This window comes from Dryas octopetala, chromosome 4 (genome assembly GCF_963921425.1).
Source record: "Dryas octopetala chromosome 4, drDryOcto1.1, whole genome shotgun sequence".
Classification (NCBI taxonomy): domain Eukaryota; kingdom Viridiplantae; phylum Streptophyta; class Magnoliopsida; order Rosales; family Rosaceae; genus Dryas; species Dryas octopetala.
In genome coordinates, this window is record NC_141369.1 from 7,272,226 (window position 1) to 7,296,286 (window position 24,061).

At 35.6% G+C, this 24,061-nt stretch overlaps 1 protein-coding gene across 2 annotated transcripts in view; it reads left to right on the forward strand.

The window, feature by feature from the left end:
- CSTF77 (Tetratricopeptide repeat (TPR)-like superfamily protein) overlaps positions 1-24,061 on the forward strand; it is a 31,969-nt gene that overhangs the window by 3,630 nt on the left and 4,278 nt on the right. For both annotated transcript variants that reach the window (XM_086241079.1, XM_086241080.1), the window contains exons 5-18: positions 4,172-4,272; positions 5,142-5,203; positions 9,241-9,381; positions 9,527-9,655; positions 10,094-10,140; positions 13,536-13,599; positions 14,907-15,027; positions 15,183-15,241; positions 15,373-15,441; positions 16,909-17,049; positions 17,415-17,479; positions 19,687-19,783; positions 20,547-20,606; positions 21,938-22,090. In XM_086241079.1, coding sequence (XP_086097205.1) covers positions 4,172-4,272; positions 5,142-5,203; positions 9,241-9,381; positions 9,527-9,655; positions 10,094-10,140; positions 13,536-13,599; positions 14,907-15,027; positions 15,183-15,241; positions 15,373-15,441; positions 16,909-17,049; positions 17,415-17,479; positions 19,687-19,783; positions 20,547-20,606; positions 21,938-22,090 — 1,309 coding nt within the window. The remainder of the gene's footprint in view (positions 1-4,171; positions 4,273-5,141; positions 5,204-9,240; positions 9,382-9,526; positions 9,656-10,093; positions 10,141-13,535; positions 13,600-14,906; positions 15,028-15,182; positions 15,242-15,372; positions 15,442-16,908; positions 17,050-17,414; positions 17,480-19,686; positions 19,784-20,546; positions 20,607-21,937; positions 22,091-24,061) is intronic.

The window sequence follows — 24,061 nt, forward strand, 5'->3', positions numbered from 1 at the left end:
TCAAAAATTCTTCAATTCCTCTCCATCCAAATAACCCAAAAAATGGCCATCAATCTGCAATTCCAAAACACCTTGGCCTTCTTAATCCCACCAAAACCAAAGAACTTTTCATTCAGCAAAGAATAGCACCCTTCTCGCATTACCCACATTACCCACATTACCCCTGCATCTTTGAATAAATTTGACCACAGCTTTGCTGCTACAGAACACTGAAGGAAAATATGATCAACACTCTCCCCTTGAATCTTACACATAACACATCTGCTTGAAGATAAACAAACATTTAGCATCCTTTTTTGTAGAATATCACAAGTATTTATCTTTCCAAGAGCTACTAACCAAGCCAAAACTCTGACTTTTGGAGGAACTTTTGCTTTCCAAATCAAGCCTGCCGGTAGAAAAAGACTACCATCGCCATGCCCACATAGAAAAGTAAAAAAAGACTTTGAAGAGAAAAACCCTTTGGAGTCCAATTTCCAAACTCTTGAATCTCTAGTGGACGACAAATGAACTTTCTCAAGCACTAAGAGTAAGGATGACAACTCCTCCACTTCTAAGTCGTTTAAATTCCTTCGAAAACCCAGGTTCCAATTTGGTTGAAAATTAACTCCCCCTGCCATTTCTGCCACTAATAAACCATGATGATCTGACAAATTATACAGCCTTGGGAAACAAGTTTTAAAAGCCTCCTCTCCTCCCCAAACATCCTCCCAAAATCTAACCCTTTCACCGTTCCCTACAGCCAGCTTACAGCACACTATAAAATTATTATAGCCTCTTGATATATCTCTCCAAGGGCTTTGACTTGACCCTTTCCTTACCTCTTTTGAATCCCAACCACTCTCTTGGTTTCCATATTTACTTCTAATCACTTCATGCCATAAGGATTCTCTCTCCAAAGGATATCTCCAAAGCCATTTCCCCAATAAAGCCATATTTTTTGCCCCCAGTTTCCCTATGCCCAATCCCCCTAATTGCTTTGACTAAGAGACAATATCCCATCTAACCAGATTAAACTTTCTCCCTTCCCCAACTCCTTTCCACATGAAGTTTCTCATTAGTTTCTCCACCCTTTTAGCTACCCCCTTTGGTATTTTAAAAAGTGATAAGTAGTAAGTTGGGATACTCCCCAAAACAGCCTGAATCAAAGTAAGTCTTCCTCCCCTTGATAAGAACGCCTTCTTCCAATCTTCCAGTCTTCTCTCTATCTTTTCAATTACCGGATTCCAAAAATTTGTTGCTCTCGGATTACCCCCAAGGGGCAAGCCCAAATACTTCATAGGCCAGGCGCCCACCTCACAACCCCAATCAGCCGCTAACCTCTGCACTTTACTCTCTTCTGAATTAATACCCGCTATAGCACACTTTGAACGATTTTTTTTTAATCCTGAGACTACACTTTGAATCTAATAAATTTTGCCACATTTGCTCATCTCCAGTGACAAAAAAAAATGGTATCATCAGCAAATTGGAGATGAGACACTTGCACTCTTTCCCGTCCCACTTTCAACCCATCGATCAACTGTCTCTCCCTTGCTTTTTCAATCAATCGACTAAGCCCGTCTACCACAATCGTGAACAGGAATGGCGTTAGAGGATCACCCTGTCTCAAACCTCTAGAAGCCCCAAATTTTCCACTTGGTCTTCCATTTATCATTATTAAAAAATTTGCAGACCTCAAACAACCCGCTATCCACCTTCTCCATCTTGCCCCAAAGCCCTTCCTTTCCATCATAAAGTCCAAAAAATCCCAATCTACATGATCATATGCCTTTTCAAAGTCAATTTTAAATACCAGACCTTCAATTTTCTTCGTTCTCACCTCCTCAACTAACTCATTGGCCACCAAAACAGCATCCAAAATCTGTCTATTCTTCACAAAAGCACTTTGTGCAGATGATATTGTTGCACTTAAAACCTCCCGTAATCTGGCTGCCAATACTTTTGCTAAAATCTTGTAGAGACTCGATACCAAACTGATTGGTCTATAATCCCCAATTCTTAAAGATTCCACCTTTTTCGGAATGAGGCAAATAGATGTCTCATTTGTAGTAGCATTGACCACTCCGGTTCTGTAGAATTCTTCCAACACCTTGAGCAGCTCCTCTTTCACCACATCCCAACATCTTTGAAATAGTAACATCGTAAAACCGTCTGGTCCTGGTGACTTGTCCTGACAGCAATCCATGATAGCTCTTCTTATCTCCTCTTCCTCAAAAGGTCTTTCGAGCCACCTTGCTTGCTGATCTTCTATTGGACTCCAATTCAGCCCATGAATTCTACTAGTTCGCCTTTTAGAATTATTATACAGATTTGTAAAAAATCCAATAATTTCTTGCTCAATCAACTTCCTGTCTTCCACTATCACTCCTTCTCCTACTTCTAATTTTTCAATGTAGTTCCTCTTCCTCCTTCCATTTGCAATTGCATGAAAAAATTTAGTATTACTATCTCCTTCCCTTGCCCATTGCACTTTTGCCCTTTGCCTCCAGCGAATCTCCTCTCTAAAAATTAGCTGCCCCAGCTTGTTTCTGAGAGATACCCTTTCTTCTCTTTGTACAGAGTTTAAACCTTCTCTTTCCTCGATGCCATGCCGCTCCTTTAGTTTCTCCTCTGCTTCTCTTTTCTCAAGTCCCACATCCCCAAACACCTCCTTGCTCCACACTTTCATTTTTTGTTCCAAACACCTGCTTGCTTTGATATTGATCTTGGTATAATCTGATAATTAGTGATTTATTGTAATCTTTAAAACCATATCGGACTTGTCTTCAATCATTGAAGTACAATCATTGGTGATGACAACTATCTACTGTCACTGACTAGTGTTGTGCCACACTTCCAATGTCAAAAATAAATTGACTTTATGTCCTTAGTGCACACTAAACGCCATTTACTTCATTATGGGTTCAAATGCACTAGCCATTAACTTCATTATAAACGTGTATCATATATCTTAAATTAGTAGAATATGCCTTTTTTGTAATAAGGAAGACCTATGGTGCCAAATTGCCAATATTGTTTGGACCAATAATTTTTTTTTGAAACAAATATTATCAGATCAAACAAATTTTATTATACAATACTGTTCCTTATCCACAAACAAAACAAACCATACAATACAATATCTACTCAGCCTAGCTACAATCAATTCCTAGTAACTAAACTACTGATACTGATGCCCATAGTGAAGCCCTGAGAAAGAAGCATTCCCAATAAGTGCTGCATTCCAAGTAGAAACCTAACCCCGAGAAAGAAGCATCCCTAAACGCTGCTGAAAATGATGCCCATAGTGAAGCCCAAAATCTGATCGCCTCTCAAAGCTCCTCTCCTCCTACAACTCTTGCATCTGCAAAGATTCTTTTATGTTTTTTCCCCCAAATGACCCTCAAGATAACAAGCATACAACAGCTCCTCAGCACCTTGGCTTTCTTTCCTGCCCCAAAGAAATAATGTTTTTCACCACGTAAAAACAAAGGAAAAGGTCTTTTATTTGTCTATCTCCTCAAAGGTGTATTTTGTGTAAGGCAGATTTTGAGTCTGTAGATCACCTCTTTATTCATTGTCTGGTGGCTTGAGGGTATTGGATGAAGTTATGTGAGGAAGGAAAAATTTATTGGGCTGTGTCAGCAAGTTGTGGTACTTGGTGAATATTGTTTGGACCAAGATGGAATCCCATCTTGTGCATTTGAACCCATAAGAGCTCTATCTGGTACTTAAGTTCCTTAGCAGTGTACATGTTTATGTCTTGCAATAAATTTATCGTGTATTTACTATTTTATCAAGTTTAAATATTTAATAGATGCATTATCAATTGGTTTAACATTTCCTAAAGTTTCACTTAAAATTTCCATGTTAAAAAAAAATGGTCATTTACATGATTTTCATTGATATTTCCGTAAATCCGGAATATTGATACTTTTACAAAAGGATTCCCCTGTCTATCTAATATTAACAGATGACAGTTTTCAACCAGAAGAAGAGCAGAAAAATACCCCTCTAATACATTAATACCATTTATCTTATCATCAGTGAAAATTTCCACTGAAACTTCATTCTTTTAAACAATTACTCCACTTTCCTCACAACTACCCATTTTTTCTTTATTTGAACATGTCTCTCTTCTATTACTGATTTGAAATGCTTTGTTGTATTGCTTATATTGTCTTTGTAGGCGATGCTACATTCGTTTCATCAGAAAGGTCAATGACAAGAAGGGGTTAGAGGGTCAAGAAGAGACTAGAAAAGCTTACGATTTTATGCTAAGTTATGTTGGTATGCCTTTTGACTTGAGCCTTTTAGAATGCTTGTTAATGTTTTTTAAACAACTTCTATTTTTGCTAGGTTATCTCATCAATCTAAACCGTCTGTAGGTAAAGAAAAATAAGTACTGAAGTGTTTCAACTTCATTTGCCTTTGATTGTTGTTAGAGGTTATTAGTTCTTTTGGATCTTCAAATAGGATGAGAAATAAAATAACTTGAAGTTAGGGCTTAGGTTTTAAGGTTTAGGCTTTATGGTTTAGGGCTTATAAACCTTCAAACCCAAGCCCTAAAGGTACTCTACACCCTAAGGAAATAAACCCTATCGTAATTGGCGATTAAAAATGTATAAAAATAAAAAAAATCAAGCGTCGCTTGAACAGCAAGGCTTGCCATTCAAACTGAAGGATCCCATCTATGAAGCTCCTTGTGTGAGCATGTGTACATATTTATAATTAATAGAAACCTAAGGAGATGGGTGGTAAGCTTTTGCATGTGGCAAGTTTTCAAAATATTCTAATCAATATGAACTTTTCATATGTCAAAATAACTTTTCATATGACATGTTAATTATCTTAATGGTTTTAGAAGTTTGAAATTACACAGTTGTCTTTTTTTATTTTTTCCTTCAGTTTTCTCATTTTTTAAACTTGTTCTCTTACCAATTCTTTTAAGTTCCAGTTTTTCACCTCTGAGTCTTAATTTTATTTCCAACATATAAATGATTATGTTTATATAAATAAAGTTTTTAAATCTAAGTGATGTATTTATTAACTGAACCATTTACTGCTTGTACTTTCATTATATAGCGTATTGTGGATGGAAACATGCTCCTGACTCAGTGTGATTTGATGGTGTTTTATCCTTTTGCATGTTCTACCAGGAGCAGATATAGCATCTGGGCCTGTGTGGGTGGAGTACATCACTTTTTTAAAGTCTTTTCCGGTGCGTTATTTTCTTCTTCTATTTCCTCTTCTTTTACTTATGGTTTTTTAAGGGGTGAACAATGATTTAAATAGAAAAGGATATAGTTTGCTGCCCCGTAATAGACCAGGGATTGATTTTATTGAATGCTGTTGGACCAAGACTTTTAATGTGAAATCTGGGAAAAGAAATAATTCAGGAAGTTGCTTCAAATTTGAGAGAATACTGAAGTTTTAATTGATGCGAAGTGATCTGGAAAGACTAGTACTTAGATGTGGAACAGTCACTGGTTGGAAAGACTAGTACTTAGATGTGGAACAGTCACTGGTTTGATGGAGCGGCTGTAGTACAACTTGATGTAATAGAAGAAGGATATAGTCTAATATTGGTCGCAGTAGAACAGGGACTTGTACTCCAAACATTGTTGGATCAAGATTTTCAAAGTTGCAATCTGGGAAGGAGAATACTTCAATTTTTACTTATGAGAGCTGATTATCTTTATAATATAAATCTTCAACTAACTTCTTAACAATGACTTATGGTTTCAAGGACTTATTTAATAACCCTTACATTCTCAAGACTATATTTACTACTGTAAAACAGAAACAAGACTGAATTTTGACTTAGGGATGACCTATTTGACATGGCATGATAACATGTTTTGAAACTGACATGACATTAGCGGGTTATGTTGGGCATATAGTGCTTGTGTTGAAATCTTATCGACCCGATTAACAAGATTAATAAAAACCTCATGTTTTAGGTGAACCCACCTGACTCGAAATTGACATAAATTGACACATTTAATATTCGTGTTATAACCTATTTAGGAGTTTGGAATAAAACTATATTGTAAATTTTAATGTTATATATATATAATTTTAAAGTTTAATAAAGATAGCTAAGTAAATTTCTATTGGTTAATTTTGAATATTTAGTAATGCGTTTGCATTGATATTAGTTTTCTTCTATCATGATAGATTTGAAAGCGGTATGTTAATGTGCTAGTTTAGAGGTTTGTAGTGTTTTGGTGTAGGGGGTGGCATTCCTTGGTGTAAGAGGTTCTGCTGTTGTGGACTCCTTGTCCACAATATGTATTTGGATGTTTTTCTATAATAAAAGTATATGTTTCTTTTTTGAAAAAGAAAAATTGTGTTTGTCATAAAATATATATAAGTAATGTGTTAACATGTACTTGGAATGACCTCTTTTTTGTATTTATTTTTAAATTTTGGAAAGAAACAGATACTTATCAACTCAAAAGAAAAGTACAAACACGTGGATAAGGTATCCACTGCCTAGTTACAAAAAATCAGTAGACAGCATAAAAAAAAAAAACTGTAGATTGATACAAAGACAACAAGACACCAAAAACAACCAGATTCACAGAAAACAAAGCGACAAACATAATTGCACCACAGAAAGCCAATCTAACGCGATATTTGAATACGAAAGATTTCTCTAAATTCTGCAGTGACCGAAACCTGCAAGGCTGACTAGAATTTGACTCGATCCTAAAGTTCATCCACCCCAACACTATTGTAATTCTAAAAAAATCTTCTATCACGTTCCATCCAAATAACCCAGAAAACTGCCGTCACAAACACCCCCATAGAGTCTTAGCTTTCTTTCCCTTGCCCAAAGCCTTGAACTGAGTGCTCAACAGCCCAAAACATCCTTTTGGAATGACCCAGCTTGCATTAGTCTCCTTAAACAACTTCCACCACAGATGTAAAGAATATGGACAGTGGAGAAAAACAGGGTCCACACTCTCTGCCCCAGCCTGACTTAGGGCCTTCTTTTCTGAAGCTGTTTGCATGTGTTGACCCTCCCATGAGCCACTAACCAAATCAAAACTTTAACTTTTGACTTCCAGATCCGAACAGAGGGAGGAAAACAAGGTGGCTCAAATCGATTACACAAAAACGTACTGTAAGAATTACAAGAAAACACATCTGATCCTTCTAACTTACTCTTCTTTTTTTTTTTTTTTTAATGAGAAACAGATTTTCATTAAAAGAAAATCAAGTATTACATAGAACAATACAGTGGACAAGATGTCTACTATCGCACAAGATCCTAGGTAGGAAGCTCTAGGATATTATAAAAGCCAAACAGAGTACAATTGCTAAGAAAAACAACAATAACCAAACCCTAACACACAACAGCCAGTTGATTTTAAGCCCTTGAGATCTTTGTTCTTTGATGTAAATTAGACCTAGAACTAGAGATGACTTCCGACAATTGAAAACAGAAAAAAAACAATCACACGCAGCACACACAAACACAAGAGATTTATACTGGTTCGGCAATAAACTTGTGCCTACGTCCAGTTGTGATATCTCCTGAGAGATTCACTGCACTATGGAATAAATTCAGAGATTACAAGGACTTTTTGGAACCCTAGAATCTAAATCCCCTCTGCAGAATACCCTGAAAAACTCTCAATCACTCGGCTCTCTCTTTTCTGGTGCTTGTGTCGAAGACATTAACTTAAAACCTAGGGCTGCTGCAACCTATTAATAACTCATAGGTTGCAGCTAACACTTATGTTTCAGCTGGGATTCCTAATCCTAGAAGAACTAGGTAATTGGCCTAATTAGCTAATTCTAATTCCTTGTACAATTAGAAATACTCAGAACTCCTTCCTTAACTAGGAAGACCTTGCGCAAGTCCTCTCAGCATTCCTAAAAAACTGTACCCCACTAGGAATAACCCAAACTGCTACTTTCCAGATTTTTGATGAGCCAAACACAACACAGCCTCCCAATTAGACATTATTGCAGAAAATGAATAGTCCTTGAAAGTTGGAGTCACTAATGCCCATAATGAAGCCCAAAACCAAACTCTCTCCCACAAATTATCCACCTCTCCCCCCTTAGCATCATCAAAGACCCTTTTATTTCTCTCCATCCAAATTACTCACAAAACAGCCACACAGCACACCTCCCCATCACCACACCTCTCTTTCTCCCTAAAAAAAAATAAACTTATATCTAGCACACGATAAGTCCTCACATGAAACTGGAATGTCCCAGCACACTTTAGACTCCCTAAAAAAATGAGTCCTTCTAACTTCCAAACCCTTGAAGGGGAAAAAACGAATCCTTTACAGTTTTTCTAACAGAAGAACAAGTTCTTCAACCTCCAAATCATTAAGATTCCTCCTGAATCCAAAATCCCAATTATAAGGAAATAGAGTCACATCACATCTACAAACCTTGAAATGCACTCATCATTTTTTAAAGACATCAAGAATAACCCGGGAAACATCATTTGGAACAACTCCTCCTCTAACCACTTGTGCTCCCAAAATCTAACTTTCCCCCCATTACCCACCACAAATTTACAGCACTCTAGAAAAGATTGTTAAATAGGTCAATTGGGATATAAATAGGTTACGCGTGTTAAGAGAGCTATCCAATTATGCGTGTTAACAGGTTGCAGTCATTATGCTGGATTGGAAGGCTGTTGTATTTTAGTTTGTTTTTTAAAGGTTGATGGTATACGTTCTGTTAATGATCTGTTTAGTTGTTTGTACTGTAACTTTCTTTTATCTTTAGTGTTACTGGATATCTTATTTGCTATGTTGTACTCTCTGGTTTCTATTAATAAAGGTATATTTCTTAGAAAAAAATAAATTACTCAACCAAACCTGTTTAATAAACAGGCTATATATGTCATGTTACTTGTAGGCTTGAGTTATATGACACTCCGTTTGATCTATAGTATCCTTCGCCAAACTCAACTTAAACAGTAGGCTATGATCCTGTTATGTCAGGACAATGCACTTTAAATTTGATTTAACATCTGAATCTTGAAAAGGTCCTGATATTCTATTGTTCAATTTTTCGTTTTTCATTGTCCTTAAAATTTATTCTCTACAGGAATAAATTTTTTATTGAAAAGTTTATTAAAAGGTGGGTGGGGAGAACAATATGGGGGTGGCAATAGCGCTGCTCCTATTTGTATTATATGCTTCAAACAATGTTAATCATCTGTAGCCGGTGTTCATTAATTTTTATGCCAGTTCTCATTTTCAAAACGTCATCTTGCAGGCTTTAAACACACAGGAAGAGACACAACGAATGACTGCTGTGCGCAAAGCATACCAGAAAGCCATTGTTACTCCTACCCATCACATTGAACATCTGTGGAAGGATTATGAAAACTTTGAAAATTCTGTCAGCCGTCAACTGGTAACTCTTGGTTTTGTATTGCAAATGTAATCTGAACTAGTTTAAAACATACATGTATGAACTATCTTTATGTGTGTGTGGGTGTTATATCTTAGGTAGGAAAAATATTTTAAAAGATTGGCACTAATAATTTTGCATTAAGCAGGCAAAAGGACTGATATCTGAATATCAACCCAAATTTAACAGTGCCAGGGCCGTTTACAGGGAGCGGAAAAAGTACGTTGATGTGATTGACTGGAATATGCTTGCCGTACCTCCAACTGGCTCATACAAGGCAATTTTCTGCTTCTTATTGTGCTGTAATTTGTGCTTTGTCAGCTTTGCAGATATTGGTGTTTAATATCTTAGCTGGTTTCTTTTATCCAAACATGCAACCAAGGTGCATGTCTAATTATGTGTGCCCTTTCTTTGGCAACACAAAATTTAATTGCAACCTAAATATTCTTTTCTTCCTGCCTAGATTCCCAGTGCATGACAAAAAAAAAAAAAAAAAAAAAAAGATTCCTAGTGTCTGGTTTTGGATGACTGTCAACCCATGTTTGAAAAAGTTCTAAATGGATTTGTCTTGATTTTTTAGCAGTTTGCCTGGCCACACTTGTTTGTCCTGCAGTAAGGTGGCCCATATGAGAGACATGTCTTTGTTTGCAGATTGGAAGTCCTTCCTCTATGTATTTGCTAGAGAAAATTGTAATAATGTGCTGTTTTCTCACAGGAAGAATTGCAATGGATGGCGTGGAAAAAGTTGTTAGCTTTTGAAAAGTAAGAATTACTACCATACTTTTGCTCCCTCTTAATGGTTATGCATTTATATTGTCTCAGACATCATAGATTATGAATTTATTGGAGTATCATACAGTTCCTTTCTGCTTTATTTTATTTATATGCAACCTGTTTTTTTGTTTTTTTGCTTTTTTGCACTTCACGAGTGGGATGGTTTTTAGGAACATATGCATAAAATAATATTAAATTGTTTGCCTTTGTGAAAATTTTACACATTTTAAGGGATTTTATACTTCTGAGAAATGTACCCATGAATATGTGAATTGGAAAGTTTCCATGAATTAGAAAGTTCAAAGATTAGATAACCATGAAAGCAAAGTTTTAAATAGCTATCTTTGTATATTCAGCCATACAGGTTAATATCTCTACTGACAGTCTGTTGGATGTTGCACCTCTGATTTTAAGTCTCTAAATCAAAACTTGTTTCCTCGCGTATTTTATATAATGATTTTGAAGCAGCATTGACATTTACAAGTACAAATGAATAAGGTGAGTTATTTTTTATAGGGTTTTTTTTTTTTTTTTTTAAAGGTCAAATGAATGTCCCTAGCACAAAACGACCCACATGGAGGCTGCTAATAAAACCCGGCCCACTTTTTAATGAGCCAAGCGGTTGGCATGGGTGCTGAGCGCGTGGTTTTACAACAACATTGAAACTGTCACCCTAGAAACTGGTGGACAACTTCAATCCTAAAATCGTATGAAAATGATAGTTAAACAAGTGACTTTTGTCTTTTTTTGTATATATACTTGTGATAAATGAACATACCAACACAAAACACAAAAGTACAATCATTTGGAATCACATTCACCCTAATTTTGTTAGTTATTGTTTGTGCTTGAAATTGTTTGACAGTTCCAATCGGCCTAGTAAAAAAAAAAATTTACACACTGAGCACTCGACCTTGTAAAATAGGCCCATTGATTTTATAACGTGAGCCGATTTAACTTCTTAACCAAAAATAGGTGGACCTTTTTAACACAACACTAGGTGGATTTTTTTATCAAGGCAAGCTTCAGAGTGGACTAATAAATCATTTACGGTTTTTTCTACTAATTATTATTATATTATTAGGCTTTTTTGCACAAATACCACCCAGACTATAGGGGGTGTGGAGAAATACCACCAAACAACAAATTTACTATATGCCACCCAATGTTACTTATATGTGACAATGTGCCACATACCATCCATTTCCGTCAAATTTTCTATTAACTTCAACGGTTTGTTTTTGTCAATTCATGTCAGATCATTAAAAAATCTGAAACGCAAAGTGATTCTAAAAATAGCCACCCATTCGTGGGACCCCACTTAATTTTTTTTTATCAACACTAACACTTATTTAATAAATATATTAATTTAATATTTAATCAAATAAAATAAAAATAAAAAACATTCTAAATGAAAAAATTACAGATCCCTCTACCCACCCACCCACCCAGCAGCTCCTCTTCCCAGCCTACCACCCACCCCACCAACCCAGCCGCCAGCCCCGTCCTTTCCACCCTCTCTCTCTCTCTCCTCTTTTTCCTTCCCTTTCTCTCCTCTTTCTCTCTCTCTCTCTCGTCTCTGCCCACGTCCAGACAATAATGCATTCAATTGTTTGGTGATTTTGGTTCTATCATCTTCATCATCATCATCATCATCCATACACAAAGCAGAGCCAAAAAGAAAAAAAGCCAAACAAAGAATTTGAGAAGGAAAGATAACCACCCCCCCCCCCCCCACCCCCCAAGAGGGAAGGAGAGGGACAGCGAGATGGAGGGGAGGAGGGGCCGGCAGCTGGGTTGGTGGGGTGGGTTGCTTGCGCTAGAAACATGAGCCGCCGATGGCGGGGCCGGTGGCTAGGTGGGTGCGGGTAGGGTTTTTTTTTTGAATATTTCCTTTTTAATTTTAAGTTTTAAGTTCTTTTAATTAGATTTAAGTGTAACACAAATTTTTACTTAAAAAAGTTTTTTATAACAGTTTTTAGAAAAGATATTTTTCTTATTTTTACTCATGGGAAAAAATGGGAAGTTTGGAAAAAAATTATGATTTAACGAAAAATTAGGCGGTAGGTGGTGCATTGTCACATATAGATAAAATTGGGTGGCAAATAGTAAAATTATTTTTGTTGGGTGGTCTTTGTGCAAAAAGTCTTATTTATTTATTATTATAGTTAGCGTGTATATAGGTTTTCCTTATTTAGCTAGGAGTTAATGTCATAGCTGTATAGTTGACTTACCCTATTTGATCTTTGTACTCTTATATAAATATACCTTGATATATGAAATTAAATCATTCAGCCATATTCTAATTTGGTATCAGAGCTATTTGCCAAGGAATTTGAAATGAAGGATTTTGGAGTTTTAAAATACTTATTGGGCATTGAAGTGTCTCGGTCTAAGCAAGGAGTTTTCCTCTCCCAACGGAAGTATATATTAGATCTTTTGGCTGAAACTGGTAACTCTGCCTGTGAACCTATGGATACTCCTATCGAGGTGAAGCATGGTCTGACTATCTATCCTGATCAGGTTCCAACAAACAATGAAAGGTATCAGAGGCTAGTGGGGAAGCTGATCTATCTAGCTCATACTAGGCCTGACATATCATATGCAGTCAGCGTGGTGAGTCAATTCATGCATAATCCGAGCAATCGACACATGGATGCAGTGAATTGTATTTCAGCTTATCTGAAGTCTTCTCCAGGCAAAGGTATTATGTTCTCCAAGCATGGACACTTAGATATTGTAGGATACATTGACTCTGACTTTGCTGGATCCAGATTGGATAGAAAGGCTACTTCAGGGTATGTGTCATTTGTTGGAGGCAATTTGGTGACTTGGAGGAGTAAGAAACATAATGTAGTATCTTTGTCTAGTGCAGAAGCCGAATACCGTGCTCTTCACCATGCAACTACGGAAGTTACTTGGCTCAAAATCCTCTTAGGTGAACTTGGACATGGTCCTCAGAAACCGATAGTGCTCTTTTGTGATAACACGGCGGCTATTGAGATTGCTAATAATCCAGTACAGCACGATCGAACCAAACATGTTGAACTTGACATGAACTACATCAAGGATAATCTAGATTCTGGTGTGATAGAGGTTCCTTATATTAGGAGTGTGGATCAGTTGGCTGATGTGATGACTCTGCTGTTCCTAGTGGTTCTTTCCATACATCGCTAGGGGGAGAGTTAACGCGTATATAGGTTTTCCCTTTTTAGCTAGGAGTTAATGTCATAGCTGTATAGTTGACTTGCCCTATTTGGTCTTTGTACTCTTGTATAAATATACCTTGATATATGAAATTAAATCATTCAGCCATATTCTAATTATTATTATTTTACTTTTCATTGTCATACTTTGTTCTGAAATTCACTATTTCATTTCAGAGGAAACCCACAAAGGATAGACAATGGATCATCTAACAAGCGAATTATATTCACATATGAGCAGGTAGAGAAAGGATTTACTATTTCTCAATATAATTCATTTATTTAGTAAGTATATTCTAGACTGCCTCTGAGTTTTTTGGATAGTAACCTAAAAAGAGCTTTTCTGAACCTAATGAATTTCTCAATTGTTTATGAAATTCCTTTGTAGATGTTTGGATATGTTCCTTGATGCATCCTAAACAAATGCAACTTTGTGTTGCTCACTATATTTACTGCGATATGTTTGCTGATGATTGAGATTTGTGTACAAGTTAATAATCTGAACACATCTCAACTTTGAATTTTGTTAATTTCTCTGTTTGTCTTTCTGTCGATATATCCATTTCTTTTTTCGGTTTTATTTTCTGTCTGTTGTTATTTTCTTTTGGTCACCTTGTGTCTTTGTAATCCTTGATTGTATGGTGTAGATAAAATTTTGTTTAATAAATATTATCATCTAAGTTATGTGTAACCTATCACATGCAAGTTGTATAATAGATGTAGAACTATTGTACCTGGAGATGTTAATAAATAGCAATTACCCTCTTTAATAAATTGTATCATCTAATATATTGTTTTCTTCCCTCTTTAATAAATAGTATCATCTAATATATTGTTATTCATCCATTCCAAGTAATGCAGTAGCGCCAAAATGTAATCATGTACAATGCTGTTATGAAAGATAGCAATTACCCTTATGTTTTTGTTCCGTTTATTATTTATTTGCATTAAGTTAGGGTGTTATACCTATATGCCTGCTTAGCAAGATTTCGGGTTTCTCTTTGGGTTTCAGTTTCTTCTGAGTTCTGTGGTGGCCCTTCTTTTTCTCTTAATTGTGGATCGGGAAACTGCTGTGTCTTAGCTCTTGAGTGTAGATTTGGTTTTTTCTGTTTCTGTCATGTTTAAGTGTTGTTTTTCCTTCTAGTACAGCTATTGGGTTTTGCTTCAGTAGGTTGTGGGTATTATCGATTGTGGACAGCTTGTTCACTTTGTATCTTTCATCTTTTTTTATTTTTCTATTATTATTATTTTTAATATAATGTTTCTGTTCCTATAAAAAAAATCTGTATCTGCACGTTAATTGATTCCTATAAAGGATCTGATGTTGTGCTTCTTGATTCTTGTAAATTCACTCAAGGACCATGAAACAAAACATATATCTGGAGTGTATTTTATTAATAACATATACTATATTATGCGTACAAATAACTGAGTGCATGTACATAAAACTGTGTACATTTATCTTATTTTATTGTATTTACACAAGTTTTCACTATTCCTTGTCTAAATTTGATTTTTGACTTCCTAATGAATTCTGTTGGTTTCCAGTGTCTAATGTATCTATACCATTATCCTGATACATGGTATGACTATGCCATGTGGCATGCAAAAAGTGGTTCAATAGACGCTGCAATTAAAGTATTTCAGAGAGCTTTAAAGGCTCTTCCTGGTAATTTGGTTATCATTTTCTTGTCTCTTGCTCATTGAGATTCTTAAGTACTTCTGTCCAGTAGTGGTCCTATGAAATTTTTTTGGGGGTGGTTTTCACCATTTGTCTATGGCATGGCTTGAAGTAGCTTAAGAATCTCTCTCTCTCTTCTACAGATTCAGAGATGCTTAGGTATGCTTATGCAGAGCTGGAAGAATCCCGTGGGGCAATTCAGGTATTAAGAATTTAAGATTACGTTTTTTTTTTTTCTACATTGAAATGTTTACTGGTTAAGGCTTGGTTGAGTTGCAGTGGAGCTGCATCTATTGGTTGTTGGTTTTTAAATGTGCTTCTGCTTTCTTGCAGCCTACAAAGAAAATATATGAGAGCCTTTTGGGAGATGGTGTTAACACAACAGCTCTTGCTCATATACAGGTAAGCATTTTCTTTTGGATCTTTCCCCTGGACATGGTTTTCTAATGTATGTGGTTTGCTTGACTCAAGGGTTTATGGTTTTTTCTAGTAACCTTCCTGCCTGACTTATATCTCTTACTCAATTTCCTTTAACCTGCCTGCGTCCTTCGGCTTTTTTCTTGTGTCCACACTGAACTATTTCATTTTCATCTCTTTTTTGATTCAATATTGCCTATGTGGCAAATCATGGAGTTATTACATTGCAATCTCTGTAATATAAAAGCTAAGAGATTGGCTGTGTTTGCCTTTATAAGGATTTTATCTAGTTCTTGGTTGATCTGTGTAAGGTTACAGTTTATTTCCTAACATTTTCGTTTGATTTAATAAGAAAACAAGAATATGTGAAAAATTGAAAAAAACCAGACGGAGGAGTCCTCGTCAGTAAAAGAGATGACATAACACTATAACATAAAAGGTGATGTAAGTTAGATTCATGAAGTTACATATGTTAAACCCAGAGGGGAGCTGTTCTTTTCTGAGTGAAAGGGTGAGGGGTTTTGGTGGGGGAAAAGGGCCAAGGTGCTTTGGAATTGCAGGATGTTGGCCATTATTTGGGTCCTCTGGATGGATAGAAACAGAAGAATTTTTGAAGACTACAAAGGGACAGATGTGGAAGAATTGTGGGATAGAGTATCTTTTTGGTCATCTCTTTGGGCTTCTTCTGTTTCTAGCGCCCTTAGGGATGTGTCCTTGTCTGCCATTCTATTAGATTGGAAGGCAGCTAATGGTTAGTTTTTGTCTGTTTGAGTTTTTAAGGGTGATTTTGTTTCAGTTTTGTTTATGGTTTGATGTATACTCTAGAAAATGGACTTCTTGTCCATTGCTTGTATAGCTTGAGTTTGGTTTAATAAAAGTCTATTTCCTCTATTAAAAATAAAAAAATCCTTGTCAAAACTGACTTACGATGAAAGGGTGCCTTTGTGCTCATATACTACAAATTCTAAAGATACTAGGTGATGTGGGACTATGCTAACACTCCCCCTCACTGTCAGGGTTGGAGTCACTCAGCACTCCCCTCCATGCAGGGCTAGAGATACAAACCCTACTTGTCCTTGCAGTACACCTAGAAGTTATCCTTGCAAAACCGGATTACAAAGAAAGGATGCCCTTGTGCTTATATACTTTCAAAGGTACCCATGTGATCTGGGACTATGCTAACAACATACAGGGGACTTTATAACTCAAACTTAAGTTTAGAAGAGACACTAGAAGCTTTTTCCTGATTATAGGCCTTCCTTTCTGCTAGCAGTTCTCACATTTTGTTGATCAACTTATATAAGTAATGCTGCAGGCACATCCAATATTAGAATATTTATGCCAAACATTTGTTTGATTGAAAATAGAGATTTTCTTACATGTAGTATGTAGCTTACAATTAAATTTTTGCCATTCTTTGGAAAGAATCTCATGTTAGTTTTTTCGTTGCAGTTTATTCGTTTTTTAAGGAGAACTGAAGGAGTTGAAGCAGCACGAAAGTATTTTTTAGACGCTCGCAAATCCCCAAACTGCACATACCATGTTTATGTTGCTTATGCAACAATGGCCTTCTGTCTTGACAAGGATCCAAAGGTTTTAAATTAAAATTAAATTTTCAGGATCAGCTCAATGCTCAGTGCTGAAAATGTAGGATAGTATTTATTGGAGTTGGGAATTTATAATCTCCAATTTCCTCACTTATTTTCTTCCTCGTAATCGTAAAAGAAAACCATTATGGTGTTCATCATAAGATATAAATTGTAATTGATGTTGAGTAAACCTAGTTGCAGTGTGTGTAGATAGAGAACAATAATTTAGGATGCTAATTGCCATTCTGGCTTTCCTCTAGCCTTTCAATCTTTCATCTGATGCGTCGATGTTTGGCTTATATCCATAATCTTATATTTTGTTAAGGAAATAATAAAAACCATTTTTACCATTTCCTTACATTCATGCAGATGGCACACAATGTTTTTGAAGCTGGGTTGAAGCGATTCATGCATGAGCCTGTGTACATTCTTGAGTGAGTTCTTGTCCTTGTTCAGAAGTTATGCATACTAAATTGCTTTGGTGATGTTTATTTTAGGATTTCTATGGAAGTGAAATGTTATATGCATGTCAAATACACATATTAAGATGATTCTCTAGGAATATGCAATAGTAGGAATTCTGTAGAGGCTTCCATTTGGGGAATTGAAGAACTCATTATTTGTTCGAAGTAGAACAAACTGTTGTGGCTTCATCCCATTGGAATAATGGGTTCCACCTGTGGTTGCATATGATAATATTTGGCTCAGATTTGACATAGTATAATCACATTTTTTTTTTTTATTATAAGAAACATCCTACTTTGGAGAGATTATTTGTTCTCCTTTGACCGCTTGCCTTCCAAGGTTCAAAAAGTGTCCAACCGAATCATTTTTATATTTTGATTCATGAATTTCCTGTAGGTCTATGTCCCACATGTGGGTCCTATCATGTTTGTGGGATTTGGCTCCGCTCTTTGTGCTTGTGAAGACTCATATTTTGTGTGTATATATATGTGTGTGTGTGTGTGTGTGTGTGTATATGATAATATGTTATTTTTATTATTATTTTATATTAGCATTATATGTATATTAAATATACAGGCCATTTATACTACTCAAATTTTATGGTTTTAACCTATTATATATTTTAATATATATATATACACACACACACACTATCAACGTAGTGTGTCAGCATAGTTGTTGAAAAGTTATATATTGTGTCTTATATAATAACATCTTGACATGGCTATATTGCCAAGGAATCACAGTTATGCACCTTGCCACCTTTTCTTATCCATTTGTATAGTGATTCTCACGCACCCACACTATACCTATACTACATGCATTTATCCTCGTATTGCATGCATGAGTCATCTATGTGCATGTCTGATATATATATGCAGCTGACTCATAAGTACAACAGTCTTAGGTACTAACTACTAAGCATGCAACGTGGAAACTATTACATGAGGTGGGAGTCTAGCACTGCTGGACCTAGTGCATTATTAGATAGCGTGTATAGTCTATATTGTATGTATATAATATTCTTTAATTTATAATTTACATTATTTTTAAATATATGCATTATTTTTATATATTTATATATTATTATATCCTTCCTCTTTTTGGCCCCTCTCATGCAATTTGGAAGGCAAAAGTACTTCCTAAGGTACAGGTTTTAGCTTGGATCATAGTCCATGCAATTTGGAACACTTGTAATATGGTTCAAAGGAGACGGCCTTCTTCGTGTCTCTTCCTTCATTGGTGCGCATGATGTGTAAGAAGGATGCTGAAAGTTCAAATCATTTGCTGCTTTGTTGTCCCATTGCACTTTCTTTGTGGCACAGATTTTTCAGGGTGATTGAAGTGAGATGGACAGTCCAGCTTCATGTGAGGGTTTATTACCTGAGAAGTATAAGTTTTTTGGAGGGAGAAAGGGGGAATAGTGCTGGGGAGATGCGCTCTGTTGGCAGTCTTTTGGGTAGTGTGGATGGAAAGGAATAGGAGGAGGTGGATCCATTATGGGAGAGGGTTAGGTTCTGGTCATCTCTTTGGGCGTCGATAACTTCTGAGTTTAAGGATTATTCGTTTCAGGCTATTTTTTACGATTGGAGTACTGCTGTGTTGTAGCCTTTGGTTTTTAGTATTACATTGTAACTCTTGATGTTTTTCTGTTTTCAGTTTTAGTTAATGTCAGTGGACTCCTTCTCCTCTGTTTGCAACTTTCATCTTTAATTAATGATAATTTGTTTCTTAAAAAACAAAAAACTAGACTTTTGTTGGGCATGAAAAGAGTTAATTTGAGATTGATAGGATGAATTTCATGTGCTTGTAGACATTATTTATTAATTTATTATTATCACACCCTGGATTCGGGAAATTCTTCTACCTCTGGGTCCAGGGTGTGGCAGTGCTGTGATGTAGCCTTGTGGTATTTTATCCCAAGTAATGCTGCACAATATATGAACCTGTGTGGAGAGATTTCTATTTGTCTGGCCCACCACATAAAGTGGGTTCCATGTGTTCTGTAACTGATAGCGTACATATTATGAGTTATATTTAGTAAAAGAAAAAAAGGATTTGAAGGATATAATATATATGCTCTTATTCATGTATTCTTATTGTCTTGGTAGTAATTTAGCTTGTTGAAATATCTATCATTAAGTTCTTATCGATTATCATGTCCTTAATGTTGCAGATATGCTGATTTTTTAACTCGTTTGAACGATGATAGAAATATTCGGGCCTTGTTTGAGAGGGCATTAAGCTCACTACCATCGGAGGAATCTGTTGAGGTAGACATTGTACTTGTACATGAGTATACATGTGTGTTTGTGTTTGTGTTTGTGCACTTGCATGTAATAAGCTCCTATTTCTACTATGCGGTGACTTGTTTCTGAACTCAGGTTTTGTTACAATACACTGTTATAAATTTATACTTTACTAATTTTTGCAAACTTCTCCTAGACAAGGTATTAAGTTACTTCTCCAATTTATGTTAAGAAGTATGGGACGTAGTGCTGCTTCTGGTTTTTGTTATATTTGACTGGGGAGAAATTGTAGAGATGTTGAAGGTTAGGAGCATTCGGTGATGGAGTTGAAGATAGGTTGTTCAGAAGCTTGTTCTAGTGGTCCAAGCAAAATCCTCTTTTTTTTTTTTTTTTACGTTCTTTATCTTTTCCATGTACTTCATGTTTACTTGGGTAACGCTTCCCTTGGTGTTATCTCATAACCTTATTTTACTCATCAATAAATAGACAAAAAAAGAAAAGAAAGAAAGAGGATTGAGTGAATTGGAGTTTTCAGAGCTTCTCATTTTCTTGTGGTAAAAGTCATACGACAGGAATTTTACTTATTTGGACCTCGTTACTAGCTTTGAGGCTTAAGCCTTATATAGTACAAAGCTGGGTTGTTTTTATATAAACTATGTTATGCTACATGCCTACATGCTTCACTACATAATATAGGTATTTATCAATGTATTCAACATGTCATTTCTGGTTTTATTGGGTTCTTAATAATAATGAATACAAGATTCTCGTGGATCTTCCTTCTCAGGTATGGAAGCAATTCATCAATTTTGAGCAAACTTATGGAGATTTGACTAGCATGTTGAAGGTACCTTTCCTTTACATTTTGCATGATATTTTTTCCATTTCAATCTTAAGTTTCTTTCCTTTAATGTAACTATTTTGCATGGGTTAATTATTGGTTCTTAGCCCTTAAGTTAATTTTTCTTATTTATGTGAACACTCCTGTAAACCGGTGAAAGCATTGAGTTTCTCTGCTTTGTAATAATAAAGAAATTTTGTTTTGTGTTTGGAAGAACAAACCTTAGATTCCGATCTATGCTATGATCTGTAGGACAGTTCCTTTATAAAAAATAAAAAAAAATAAAAAAAATAAAAAATTCCCCATGTTATACACTCAACTACAGAACATTTGTGTCGTACCTGAAATTTTCTTGGATTTTTATGAAGAAATCTCCTATTACTTAGAAAAGAGTGTATGGTTATAGAGGTGTTATGCATTCATGTAAAGAAAGGACATTTTTATAAGTTCATAATTCTTTCATATCTGTCACTCCCCCAAACACGTGCCTAAGAAGATGTGACTTTGCTTAACTTACATTTCTTACTTGAACTCAACCCAATTTTCATCAACAAACCATATTGGAGTGAGAGCTTACCTTAAGTTTGCCTCAATTCCTTGTCAAAACCCTTCTCTATTGTTGAAAGCTCTTTGGAGAACACGACAGTTCTCTGGCTAGCCTTCAGGTGATCTAACGTTAAAAGAATTCTAACGTGTTTTGGGTTTTCTCCAGCCTTCTAAACTTATAACCTGATTCCACTTGTTTTCAAATTCAAACTATCCTGCCTTAGCCCTACTTTCTCTATCATTTGAATTAACTTCTACTGATCAATAGAACCTTGAAATAGCACTGACCCCACTTCCTAGAATCATGGACAGCCAACTCAAGTAACAAACTCAAACCTTATTTTTATTTGTTTCTTTTTAGTAAAACACAAAACAATATAAATAATTAAGTCAAACATAGCATACTAGACTTTAGTCAACAAAATTAGACTACTTGAATCAGGTATTACAATATTTATGGTACATTCTGGTGTAAAGTATAATATCCTGTAAGGAATTTTGCCTGTGTTAATTATATTTTGTGGTATGTTGGTTCTGTATGCGTGATCTTAATGCATAAATATAACAAACAATGGTTGAAGAAACCAGGTCCATTGGTCAATTTGAAGTAGCTGTGCGGTTTGTTTTGCTAGAAGAGCTGAGATTTTCATCAGTTATATAGTGTCCTGGAATGAACATTACATGGGTTAATAAGCCCTAAATTGAAATTTTACAAAGAAGTTAATTGTTTGCAAATTTTGATCCTTGTCTTACACAAGAAGCATTAAGCTGTTGTATTCATAATTTATTAGGTTGAGCAAAGAAAAAAAGAAGCACTTTCTGGAACAGGTGAAGAGGGACCTTCATCATTGGAAAGTTCATTGCAAGATGTTGTATCACGATATAGTTTTATGGATCTTTGGCCCTGCTCTACAAAGGATTTGGATCATTTGTCCCGACAAGAGGTACCTTTAATGAAAATGTTATGTTAATATGCTCATTGCCACTATTAACTCCTTTTGTTATTTTTTTCCTAGTATACACTCCATGCTTACCATTTATGCGAAAGTTGAGGTTTATGTCAGAAAGCACTATTACATTTGTGTTCATGCTGTCATAAACTTTTGAGCATTCTCTGGTAAAAGGTTTGGTTTTGGGTACAACTCCAGTCAACATGACAGTCCATAACTTGAACTACATAGGGTTTTGCCTCTTTGGGTTTTATTTGAAGTATTTGATGTTCTGATGGTTCATGTTCAAGATGCAGCTTCCTTGTCTTTGGTATTGTATGCACATGTATTTTATGTTAAGGAAAATAAATGAATGGGAAATTCATTACATACCCAACATTCTTCTTATTTTACCCAACAAAATTTTTAATCATGAATGGACAATTATGTTCCATGATGAAATGACCATTGAGGACAAATGCAACTTAAAAAAAAAAAAAACTTTGTTTCTTTCTATACCCAACATCATATCTTCATATTCATCTTCATCTTCATCTTCAACCTCTTCCATAACCAAATTCCAATCCTAACCAAAGTTTTGACCTCATATCATACAATCAAGTGTTTTACTCGAATAAAGGGTCAAATTATTATTTTTTAGGCTCCAAATGAGGTATGTGTGCCAATATTCTTGATTTTTTCGTGGGTATTAAAAGCTTGAGCAAATCTGGGTTCACGCTTCATTCGGTGGACCAGTGCCGAACATTTGCATTATGTTCGGCAGGTGCCTGCTGAACATTTGCATTATATTCGGCAGGTGCCTACCGAATAATGATAGGATGGTTCGGCAGGTACCCACCGAATAGTGCAAAATGTCAAATTATCACACAACCATCGTTGGGTGGGCACCTGTCGAACATCCTATCATTATTCGGTGGGCACCTGCCGAATATAATGCAAATGTTCGGCAGGTGCCTGCCGAATAAAATGCAAATGTTTAGCAGACACCTGCCTAACATAATGCAAATGTTCAGCACTAGTCCACCAAACACTGCACGAACTCAGATTTGTTCATGGCGTTCAGAACACAAATTTTTTTGCACACAACCCTTGTTTGAAGGCTCCCAAATAACGATTTGACTCTCCATTTGTCAAAACAACCTTGATTGGATGATATGAGGACAAAAATTAGTTTAGGGTTTGAAGTTTAGTTATGAGAGTGAGGTTGAAGGTAAGTTTGGGAGGGAGAGAAGTTGGGTATTATTAATAAGGGTATGATAGTAATTTAGATTGGGTAAAATGAGAAAATATTAATTTCAAAAAAGTGATGGTTGGGTAAATTGAGAAGTTGGGTAAAATAAGAAGATTTTTGGGTATGTATAGAATTTCCTTAAATGAATTTAATTATGCAATTTGGACCTACCATTGTCTGTACAAGTGGGGCCTTGTATAATACAGCCTTGCTCTTTGCACCGGAAGAATTGAATTCAGTTGATGCATTATAGCCTTATAGGTTTCTAAAACCTATGATTATACTGAAAATTGAAAGTTTTTAAACCTTTTAAATTTTAGTTTGTTGCATATATATTATGTATTACTTTTTATTCATCTTTCTTATATATTCTTACTTTGAACGGTTCAGTGTTATTCTTCCTCATTAGGCAGCTTGTATTGATTGTATTCTTATGCTTGTAAGCGTTTGGAGTAGTCTATGCTCAGATGGACTTCATGTCCATCTTCTCTTTTGTCCGTTTCCTCTTTATTTATACAAGTTTTAGTTTCCTATAAAATAATATATATATATATATATATATATTGATGTTACTGTTTGGAGTCATGCTTTCAATATCAAGCAAACTCATATACAAAATCATTTTGGTTCTATCTGTAATTGCTGAAGTAGTGATGCAGAACAGCAGCAAAATCCTGCAACCTCCTGCCCTAAATTGGAAGATTTAGGATTGAGATGTGATAATGAGAGGGATG